The sequence below is a fragment of the Sitophilus oryzae genome, unplaced genomic scaffold (genome assembly GCF_002938485.1).
Source record: "Sitophilus oryzae breed Bouriz unplaced genomic scaffold, Soryzae_2.0 scaffold_187_pilon_pilon, whole genome shotgun sequence".
In the NCBI taxonomy this organism is placed as follows: Eukaryota; Metazoa; Arthropoda; class Insecta; order Coleoptera; family Curculionidae; genus Sitophilus; species Sitophilus oryzae.
In genome coordinates, this window is record NW_022146590.1 from 4,933 (window position 1) to 16,732 (window position 11,800).

General features: G+C 34.0%; 1 protein-coding gene across 1 annotated transcript; it reads left to right on the plus strand.

The window, feature by feature from the left end:
* The first annotated feature begins 10,421 nt into the window (after positions 1-10,421).
* Positions 10,422-11,489, plus strand: LOC115883379 (craniofacial development protein 2-like). The gene has a single exon (XM_030901745.1). The coding sequence runs from the start codon at positions 10,422-10,424 to the stop codon at positions 11,487-11,489; it is 1,068 nt and encodes a 355-aa protein (XP_030757605.1).
* The last annotated feature ends 311 nt before the right edge of the window (positions 11,490-11,800 follow it).

Genomic DNA, 11,800 nt, shown 5'->3' on the forward strand with positions numbered 1-11,800 from the left:
TATTAAGGCATTGTTTAAATTCTATAATCCCTGAAATTTCGATCTTGTTAGTATACGCAGTTTTCTAGAAAAAATCGGAAAAAACGATATATAAACAAATTAGCTGCTGACGAAAATGCCGAAAACTGTCCACTTCAATACAAATAAAAGAAACCAGTTCTAGTTATGTAGTGATATAAATCTCCACATCTCTTTCGTTAGTTCTTAAGCCGATATCATAGTGTAAACTAAATTGTTGCTAAAGGTAGTAGTGCTAGTACTACTACAAATAAATTATTTTTTTATTTTTTTTAAAAGTAATTTTAGTTTTCAAGCATTAGTATAATGTATACATATTTTAGTAAGTAAAATTGCCACTAGGCAAAAGGTCAATTTGAAATTATAATAATAATCCGATATAAAAACATTTGGTAATAATTTTATTACAGCAATGAAGTTATCACTCGTTTTAGGGGCAATTATTTAAACATAATAAAATTCCTCCGGGTAAGAAACTGTGCCGGATTATTTCATATTAAGTTAAGTCGCTCGACGCCACTGGCCCTTCGGCTATGTTCGGTAAATCGGCCGCTATCTTTTTGCTGCTAAGTTCACATCACTGTCCAACTCTGTCTAGAGGACAATGGGTAAAGTTTGAACATTTAACGTAGTCTTTGTGTTTTTATGTTTTATATTAACTGAAAAGCCCGGTTGAAGTAACATCTTGAGTTTATATATTAGTACATGCTCCTTGTTTCGTCAAGACTATTTTATTTGCTTTGCATTGTTCGATTTTATTTAATTTTTTTTTTAAATGGAAACCCACATTTTTATTTTACCACACCACCCTTCTCTATCTCTCTTTCTGATAATTTTTTCGATCGCAGGTTTTGAAAAGATTCAAAATTGATTAAGCTATCTTCTAATCTTTAAAATGAAGGGGTTTGGCTATACTCGCGGCTCTGATACTCAGTTCGTAAATCAGCTACATTTGTTTATGTTTATGTTTTTTTTTTTTTTTTTTTTTTTTTTTTTTTTTCAAAATTTTCATAAATTTACTCATTTTATTATTATTTAAAATACACACATATCAATCTGTTGAAATGAAATGTCTCGCATCCATCAAAGGTATGTCCCATCACCATGACAACCGCTTACATTGTTACTCGGCGCGGCCAAAGTTTACAGGCGCGGCCTACTACTAAGTGGATATTTTAAGAAAATTTTAAATGTTAGTTAATAGTAAATAAAATAAAAAAAAAAAAAAAAAAAAAAAAAAAAAAAATTGAATAAAAAATTAAAAATATACAGGTTCTATTTAAAAAACATAAGTATGAGCATTATCTCAAAAAATATCATTTTTCGAAAAGTCTGAGTAATGCCATTGCATTCTACATAGAAAAGTGCCTTTAGAATGCATAATCCATTTTTCCCATTTTTCTTAAATGACCAAGCGAATATTCATAAATAAATAAAAAAAAAAAGTACAAAAATTTGACAATCCTCCCAGTTTCCTTGAAACCGATCAAGATAGCCAAGACCTGTCAAGCCATTGTATTTTTTTCAAAAAGAAACCGAGACTGCAGTATCAAAATTTGAATATTTCCCACGGCTCCTCTCCTAGATACCCTATAGAATTAACCAAAATGGTCCACCTGTACTTTTTAGTAATTGAATAATACGACCATAAACTGGAAAGCTGCATTTTCTTTGATTTTCAGAAAAAATATGCTAAAAGTATGTTTTCAATTTGATCTCTTCTCTCTCGCACGCCTTTTAATTCCGTTCTTATTTCGAAAATTCTTTGCATTCTTTCATAAGTTACCGTATTTAAATGGAGTAGTTTGTATATGGCGTTTGTCGCCTCAGCCTTGAATATCTGTTGGTAATTTACTTATTTCCTTGTTTTGAGCCATTTCTGGCTCAATTCAATCAGAAATACCGGACAGCTGAGTTATAGTCAAAAATATTGTCTCAAACCTGACAACTGAAATAACAGAGACAGCTTTAATTTATTTGTCAAATTACATAGAAAACCAACGCCAACCCAGTACATAATATTTTTCCAATTGTATTATTAAATTCCTTTGAAGACACTCGGTAACATTTTAAAACGTAACTCGCGGAAAATATTATTTTGTTGATACACGACGATAAAATTGCATTATCGTCTCCTGAAATTAATTCACTGCGATTCCTTACTAATTTGTTAATTTGGTCGATCGATAAAAGTCACTATTTTATCGTCTGTATAACTATAAAAAGTTCATAACGTAGTTTGAAATACACTCTAATCAATTTAACATAACTTACCATCTAATGGAAGTAAGTATATTTTTTATAAAAAAAAAAAAATTTTAGCAAAGTTTATTCCTGCTAATCCGTGGCAAATTCCACATTTTAGACTAATGCTTTTGACAATGCATTATGTATTTAAACCCACGAATTTCTGAAAATTATAAATTCAAATGCCAAAAACATACTGGTTTTCGTAGCCAGGCCTCTGGTTTTCACTCTAGAACTGTTCTATTTCCTTTATCTCATGTCCTACCAGCCGCAGCTTTCAGGAGACATGTTTGTTTCGCGGCTTTCAACGTTACAGTTCTTTAAATCGGAATGATCTAAATCTTATGGGCGTGCATACAGAGCTGTAAGCTCACAGAAAACTTAAATATTTTTTATTTAAATCATTTTAATGACATACAGCTTCATTCAGAACCTCGCAATTAGTGGAATAAATTAAGGTTGATTCTCACTATACCTTCCATATCAGCTACCTTCCGTTTACATAATAGTTATTTACAGTACAAGTGTGTTTATGAACATGATTACAACAAAGAGTGTGAATGATTAGAACGACGAGGTCGTAGACCGAGTCGTTCTAAACACACGAGTGTTGTAATCATGTTTAAACGCACGTGTCATGTACAAAGTTTTATCTACAACCGAAAAATAAGAAAATGCTGTTTTAATTTTCGTTTATTAGTCGCCCACCTTTAACACCTTTAACTATGACATTTGTCAAATTTATGCTGAAAAGTCAGTTTGCCCTGTCAAGTAAACGCGAGCACTTTTTGTCCAGAAAAATCATTTTAAAAATTACGATGAGCGATTCCGAAAGTCTCCCTTCAGATGTAGAACTTGCCGCAGTACGTGCCACGGAATCATTATTGCCGGAAAAGTTAGTATATTTAGGTGTTCGTAGTTGTTTTTTATTATTATAGCAACTAGTTGTGTTATAGATTCATAACACCACTAGTTGTGTTATGAATCTCATAACGTAACTGAAATACTAAAAAAATAGTGATGTAAAAACGTTATAACTAAATGGTTGTAGATAAAATATTATATCATGTAAATGAATAGAACAATGCACACTATCCGTTCCGTTTCCCTTTCGTTCCATATCCTTTCCTTCTATACATTTTTTGGCGGACGGGATGAAGCGTATCGGAATCAGCGTTGTTAAGTTCTTACATTTGTACCAGCTCTGTTAAAATTTTGCTGATACTTGTTTATTCTTTCTCCTCTTAATTAACTCTGTTACCTTTTTCAAAAGATGCAATTTTTTTAAAATAAAACTTACGTAATGTTATAAATTGTACAATAAAAAGTATGGAATAATATGATACGGAACGAAAGCTTACGTATAACGTCAATACAATAAAAGTAAACTGAAAAAAAGGATCTCTAAGTCAAAATGAATATGACTTTGACCCAAAAGATTGGCGCTTTTCAATAGGGCCAAGAACGACGTTTCTTTACCCAAAGCATAAACTATCTTTTCATAAGGTTTAAAAAATTACTTTAGAGAATAGAAGAATCTATCAGTCCAAAGTATTTCACTCTTGACCCAAAATGAATATGCAAAGAAGTTTTTGCTACAAGAACAATAGTCTCTTTGATTTATGCAAAAATTCTTGATTGAAAGGGGACATTTCTTGATTAAAGAGACACTTTTCTTAAAACAATAGCGAATACTATTGACTCGACTAAAATTTATTTTGATCTAAGAGAAGTCTATACATCATAATACAGGCATATTACGAGGTATATTATTTTCTGATAAATTTAGGTTTTCCTGGTCTATAGTAAGTAAAGTGATATTATTTTCCTCGATAGTAGTTATTTCTGCTTCTTCAATCCTTGGTATTTTTTGGGGTGGTTCATCGCTTTACAAATTACAAAGATTAATCAAAGTAGAGCAAATAAATTATTAAAATTATAAGCTTTGGTCCCATTTTGAATTTTTTAATACGACTCGCGACGACTTGATATTCTGAAATTTTTGTAATTATTTGCATAAAAAAATCGATAGCTATATACTTATTCGATCTATAGCAGTGATTCCCAAAGTGGTCCAGGTGGACCCCCAGGGGTCCACGGGAGACTTGCTGGGGGTCTACGTAGGCGTGAACAAAAAATGGGGGTCCATAAGATGTTAATGGGGGTCCACGAAAATTTATCTGCTTTTGATAGTAAAGAGCAAAAATGTAAGCATAGTTTTTATAAGGGCCTACCTACATTGTTTTAAGTACCTATCTAAGCAGATAATATTTTAATAAGGCAAGCGACTGTTACTTGTCCAAACTTGCGTATTCGATATTACGTACAATTTCGTGTACAGACTTGCAAAGCGCTATCCGCCCGACAATGCTTAATGCTTGTTCAGACATGAACTTGATCACCACTATAAATACTTGATGCCAAAGGCAAACGCGTTCATTTGTTTCCGGAATTTCGAAAAAAGGCGGAATTTGGAAAAAAGTTGTGAGAAAATTTATATCTGTGTTTGCTAGTGCCGGAGAAAGTAAGTAACCTACCTTTTTTTTGTTATAGTACTTAAGTATTTTGTTTACGTGTACTAGTCGGTTGATCACAACGGCCTGTATAGATAGGTAACTTAGTAACTTACAGATATTTTAATTGTCCTCTTTCGATTTGAAGACAAACACAGCACGTTTTATTCAATTGTTTTTTCACGAGAGAAACACTGCCTCTAAAAGGCCGAATAAGCAATATTGCAGAGCAATTAATTTTGTAATTTTTCTTGCAAATAACTACTAATTTTATAAAAACAGTAATTTCATAATCATTTTAAATTGGTTTTGAAGTAACTATTTTATCAAAACTATTCCTTTTCGGAAAGAGCGAGCGGTGCGCGGGCGACGGGAAAAGGGCGGGGCTTGGACTTCGATGCCAGTTTGTCACGTTTTAACAATGAAGCCGCAGACAAAAAATACGCAAATACACGGAGCGCGTGAACTCATTGATTTAATAAAATGTTAGTTATCGTTTTTATGGACAATTTTGGGATTTCGACTTTTATTTTTTCCTACACAAATATGATCAGTATTCGATACTGAGTACACCAATTTTTATTTATACTATTAAAAATTAGTGGTAAATTATGTACTTTAAAATTGATACCGTTTTGTGAAAACGTCTGTATTTGTCTCAGCGGTTTATTAGTTGGTCCCTTTACAAGCCGTAATTCTATTTCCGCGTGCTGACAAAGGCTGCGGTGTGATACCTATATTCAGAAAAAAACTTGGTTACTAAAACATTTTTTTTTTACAGGTAAGGTAACTGACACGAAACATGGCTACAGCAAAGAAAAAATGTCGACAATATAGTATCGATTATTTGAAATATGGTTTTGTTCCATCAGAGGCAGACAAACAATTGCCCATGTGCCTATTATGCAACAAAGTTTTGAGCAATGACTCTATGAAACCATCAAAGCTCGAAGATCATCTAAAAAGGTGTCATACTGATAAAATAGGTAAAGATTTAAAATATTTTCAAACATTGAAAGAAAAATATGGAAAGAGACCCACCATGCACAGTATGTTCGCTTCAACATCTCAAAGTAACGATGATGGCTTGCGGGCATCTTACAATATCTCATTACTTATAGCAAAATCTGGAAAACCGCACACTATCGGAGAACAATTAATTTTACCCGCTGTTGAAGAGGTTTTAAAAACTGTTTTGCACAAATCTCCATTTGACGTACTAAAAAGAATTCCATTAAGTAACAATACTGTACAAAGACGCATTGATGAAATGAGCTCTGATATCGAAAGCTTTTTGTGCAATCATCTGCAAAAAACTCATTTTTCTATACAACTGGACGAGTCAACGTTACCCAGTAATGAAGCATTACTATTGGCATATGTCCGATTTATTGTTGAGGAAGAAATTCACGAAGAATTGCTATTTGCCAGAACTTTGGAGACTGACACTAAAGGCGAATCAATATTTAATGTCCTGAGTAATTTTTTTACGGAAAAATCGATCCCATTTACAAACATTATTTCAGTGGCAACAGACGGAGCTCCTGCAATGGTCGGGCGATATCGTGGGTTTATAAGTCATCTCAAAAGAATTATACCAGGACTTACAGCTATTCATTGCGTAATCCACCGACAACATCTTGTGGCAAAACATTTAAGTGACAGGTTGAACCAATCTCTTCATTTTGTAATAAAAGCTGTCAACAAAATCAGAAGCAATGCATTGAATACGCGTTTATTTGCTCAATTGTGCGACGAAAATGATGAAGACTTCCAACGACTGCTCTTACATACTGAAGTACGCTGGTTGTCGAAAGGTGCATGCTTAACGAGATTTTACTCTGTTTTCGATTCCATATTAGAGTTCTTAGAAAGTAGAGATCCAGATTTAAAAGAAAACTTGATCAAATTCAAAGCAGACATTGCGTATTTGACAGATTTGTTTAAAAAATTTAATGATATTAACTTGCAGTTACAAGGGGACAGCCTGAATTTAATAAAAACAAAGGGGATAATTTCGGCTTTTCTTGGGAAATTGAAATTTATGAAGCAAAACATTAGTCGGCGCGAATTCTCTCAATTTCCAAACTTGTCGCAGGTAGAATGTATTGATGAGGATATCCATACCTACAGTCAACATTTAAGTGCTCTGCATGATGACTTCAAAACCAGGTTTGAAGATATACTGACGATGGATATACCACCATGGATCATAAATCCATTTGATGAAACGGAAGTGGCCAATGTTGTATTACAAGAGGAGCTGCTCGAGCTAAGCACTAATGAGGAGCTGAAGGTGAAATTTAGAAAAGGCTACCCAACATTTTGGCTGCAAGCAGAAATACCCGAAAAATATCCTGGACTGTGGGAAATCGCAAGGAAATTTTTAATAGCTTTTCCCTCGTCATACCTTGTCGAAAGGAGTTTTAGTGCCGTTACAAACCTCTTAACAAAAAAAAAAGGAGCAAATTAAACATCACAGAGCGGGGGATTTGCGGTTATTGCTCACAAAAATAAAGCCAAACATTGATCGTTTGCTGACACTCCATCAGATACATCCTTCCCATTAATTAAAATTATGACCTGAACCTATATTACCTTAATATTTTTCTTGTAATTCTATTCTTTTAATAAATAAAGTGATATAAAATGTACCATTTTTCGTTTTTATTTTACATATCGGAATATAGGGACAGAACTCAGAAGTGACACAATTTTTATTTTTTGGCGACTTTAAGAATGTGGTAGAAATGTAGCAGCAGGGGGTCCACCGAAACCAGTAAAATTTTGAAAGTGGCCCACGAGAAAAATAAGTTTGGGAACTACTGATCTATAGTCACACATGCATTATCTAAACAGGTGCATTAGGTAAATGTCTCTTACCTTCAAATATAGCAAATAAATACTCTAATTTCCATTTTTTCAGAAACTCCTTTAAAGAATCCATATATCCTAAAATTTGTCCAAATGACAAATGCATGTTAATAACGATCACTAATTTGTTATACGATATGCGTTTAAAAAGATTATGCAAAATTCCAAGTGGAAAATTCCAAGCAACAAAACCCGTGCGTACTATGATGTACGACTGATCGTACTGCCGTCTGATTGTATATACCGTTCTTCGTCATCGTCTTTGCGTGTCGTTGTTATTTTTCATCAAAAGAGTATTTAGCTATTGGAAAAATGGCCTTGTTTCTTGAATGAAGTACTCCCTAGCGTATTTTTCTTATTATCTTAAAACAAAGTAACTTGCACTTGGTTGAATGAATATAGATTCAAGAGAAATTTTCGAATTTTTAAAGAGAACCAGTTTTCTTGAGTTAAGAGAGTTTTTCTTCAGGCAAAATATTTTCTTTTACGCTGAAATAAATTCTCTTGTCACTAAATTTTTTTTCAAGAACGATGACGACTTTAGTTCAAGTCTATCTTTTTTATCAGTGTACGGAACGGATATGGAATGGAAACGGAAGGTATAGTGAGAATCAACCTTTAGTGGTTTCAATTAGCGTAGAAGTTCGTTCCTCTAATTTGAATGTAAGCATTCAGAACGTCAAAATTAATGGTAGGAATTTTCAATTGGTGGAAAAGTTAGCAAACTTTCAATTTTTCCACTAATTATACTTCAAAATTTGAGAGGAATACCATTTTGGCCTTTGATTATCATTTTGGGGTGCAAGGGGTGTTGATTATAGTATTGATTATCCGCTTTATTATATAGTATTGATTACCCGCCAACTACAGGAAAAAGTAAAAGAGCAGCAGTCTAAACTTTACGTTGCATTCATCGATCTAACAAAAGCCTTCGACTCTGTGAACAGAGATGCACTTTGGGCAATTATGAAAAAGTTCGGAGTACCCAACAAATTTCTTACAGTGTGTAAAAGCCTCCATAACAACAACAAATCAAGAGTGTCATATCATGGATCACTGAGCGATCCCTTCCTAACAAACACAGGCGTTAGGCAGGGATGTGTCTTAGCGCCTCTCCTATTCAATATATTCATGGCAGCGCTCTCCATTATAGTGGACAGCAAACTGCTGGAGAGAGGTTTGGGCATTAGATACAGATACGAGGGCGGTCTGTTCAACATAAAAAGACTCAGGGCAAAAACACGCACAAAATTCATTACAAAACTTCAATACGCTCATGACTGTGCTCTAGTTGCAAATACGTTACAGCAATTGCAAGAAATTTTGAACACATATACATGGGCATACGAGGCTTTGGGACTTAAGCTGAACATCTATACAGAACATGATAAAACTAAAATCATGTGCATTCACCCGGAAGATCACAACAATGCTATAAAAATCGGAGAAGAGCTATTGGAATATGTAGCGGAATTCAATTACCTCGGCAGTTTGATTTCGGAAAAGGCCAATATCGACTCTGAAATTCAGCACAGGATTAGCAGCGCCTCAAGAGCATTCTGAAAATTAAAAGACAGGGTTTTCTACAATCATGACTTGAGCACAAAAACGAAACTTGCAGTGTACCGAGCAATAATAATTCCCACCATGTTATATGGAAGCGAAACCTGGGTGCCGTACCGCCGACACACGAACGCATTAAACAACATTGCAACAGAGACATTTTAGACAATCTTAAGAATAAAATGGTTCCATCGTGTCTCAAACGTATCGGTCCTTGAAAAATCTAACTGTGAGAGTATTGAAGTCATGATTACAAAGTCCCGCTTAAGATGGACTGGTCACGTATACAGAATGCAAGAAAACCTGCTTTACGGTGAGCTTGTAGACGGTAAGAGGAGACCGGATGGACAACTCAAAAGGTACGAGGATATTTTTCACGAAAACTTAAAGGGAATTAACAAGCAGAATGAGAGGGAAGAAGCAGCTCACAATAGAACGGAATGGAGAAGAATTGTAAAGTCAGTTAACAGCGACAACCAAAAAGTAAGGAGGCCACAAAGCAATGAGATTTTTGAATGTCTGGAGTGCGGTAGATAGATAATATCACGTATCGAGCTTCTCAGTCACAGAAAAGATCATGAAAGAAAACGCCTTGCGTGACCATCTTCTGATCCGTGTCAAATACTCGTCAGTGAGTAATGGCAGTAATAGTAGTAGTAGTAGTCAAGAGAAAAATGCGGTTAGAAACCAAAAGTTTATTGTTTTATAAGTTAAATATTACGCTTTCTCTATGGATACATCTGATTACCGCAAGCTGTTGCTAGGATATTCTATTAATTTTAATTGTGTTTTTTGACATTGTGAATGATCGTAAACTAAAATGTATAAAGTGCAATTGAAACCACAAATTTATTCCACTAATTACGAGGTTCTGAATGAAGCTTAACTCATTATTATTTATTAAGTACCATTTCTTATTTAGCTACATTTCAATATAATTTGTGATTTAAATTTTTATTTCAAAATAGAAAAAGAATTAAGTCATTAAAGGGAAGAATTAAGTATTAAAAATGGATATTGTAACTTTAACTGAAACAAAAAGAAAAGGCAATGGCACAGAACTAAGTAACAATTATGTGCATATTTTTAGTGGTGTTGCAAAACATGAAAGAGCGAAAAAGAGGTATGTCCATTTTGATTCATAAAAAACACCAAAATAAAATCACAGACTTTGAGAGCATAGATGAAAATATAATTAAAGTTAATATGAATATAAATCAAAAATCAGTCACCATTTTTGGAGTCTATGCAATTTCTGATGACGAGCCGTATCATAAGAAGGACGATTTCTTTGGAAAACTTAATAAGGAAATAACAAAAATAGGGAATGGAAGAGAACTTATAATCCTTGGCGATTTTAACGGTAGAGTTGGACGAAGGACAAACCATAAAGTAGTGGGCCCACATGGAGAAATAACTCTAAATGATAATGGCGAAAGAATAATAGAAATTTGTGAAAGTCACCTATTAAAAGTCACAAATGACTTTTATAAGCACAAGGATATACATAAATACACTTGGACACAACCAACTAGGAATCTAAAATCAATAATAGACTACGTCATAGTAAGACAACAAACAACACTTCAGATAAATGACGTACGGACATATAGAGGCATTACATGTGGATCAGATCATTACTTAGTCAAAGCTAAAATAATATTCCCATTCAGACGTGACACAAGGGAGGAAACCAATGGAAATTATGAGCATACCGAACGTATTGAATCTAAGCGATATAATCTGGATAGCCTAATAACCGGGAGTACCAGACAACTTTACCGTAAAAGATTGGATGAAAAACTGATAAGTATAACTCAGAACAACAGCGTTGAAGAAATATACGCAAATATTATAAGCAGTGTTCACAGTGCAGCGGAAGAAGCTCTTGGATTAAGAGTCCAGGTTCAAAGTAACAACATATGGTGGAATGAAGAAATAGATTGCTTAATTAAGGAAAAGAAAAACGCGTACAAAAAATGGTTGAGTAGTAAACAACAACAAGATAGAGACACATATCTAGAAGTTAAAAGAACAACAAGACAAAAAATAAGAACTGCAAAACGAGAAATATGGGATAAGAAGTGTCAAGAAATAAATACCTATTTGGGAGGAAGGAAGTGTGCCGAGTCATGGAAGTTCATAAACAAAGTCAAAACCTCAGAAAAACAAACGGCCAAGCTACAATTAATACCAATGAACAAATGGAAGGAATACTATGAAGAACTCCTAACAGAAAATAGGCAGGAATACGCCACAATATCACCCACATAAATAAATATTTCCGGAGAAGTTATTAACATCGACATACCTCAAATGAAAAAGGCAGTGGCAGCACTGAAAAATAACAGAGCCCCGGGAACGGAGAATATTCCAGGTGAATTGTTGAAATGTGGAACAGAAAGACTATTTAAAGCCTTAACCTGGTGTATAAAAAGATTCTTAAACGGCGGCGGCGCCCCAATACCAAAAGAGTTTAGAATCGCCTATATATCCTCAATCCACAAAAAGGAAAATAAACAAGTGTGCTCCAACTATAGAGGTATATCGGTAACAGATACCCTAAGTCGATTATACGGACGAAT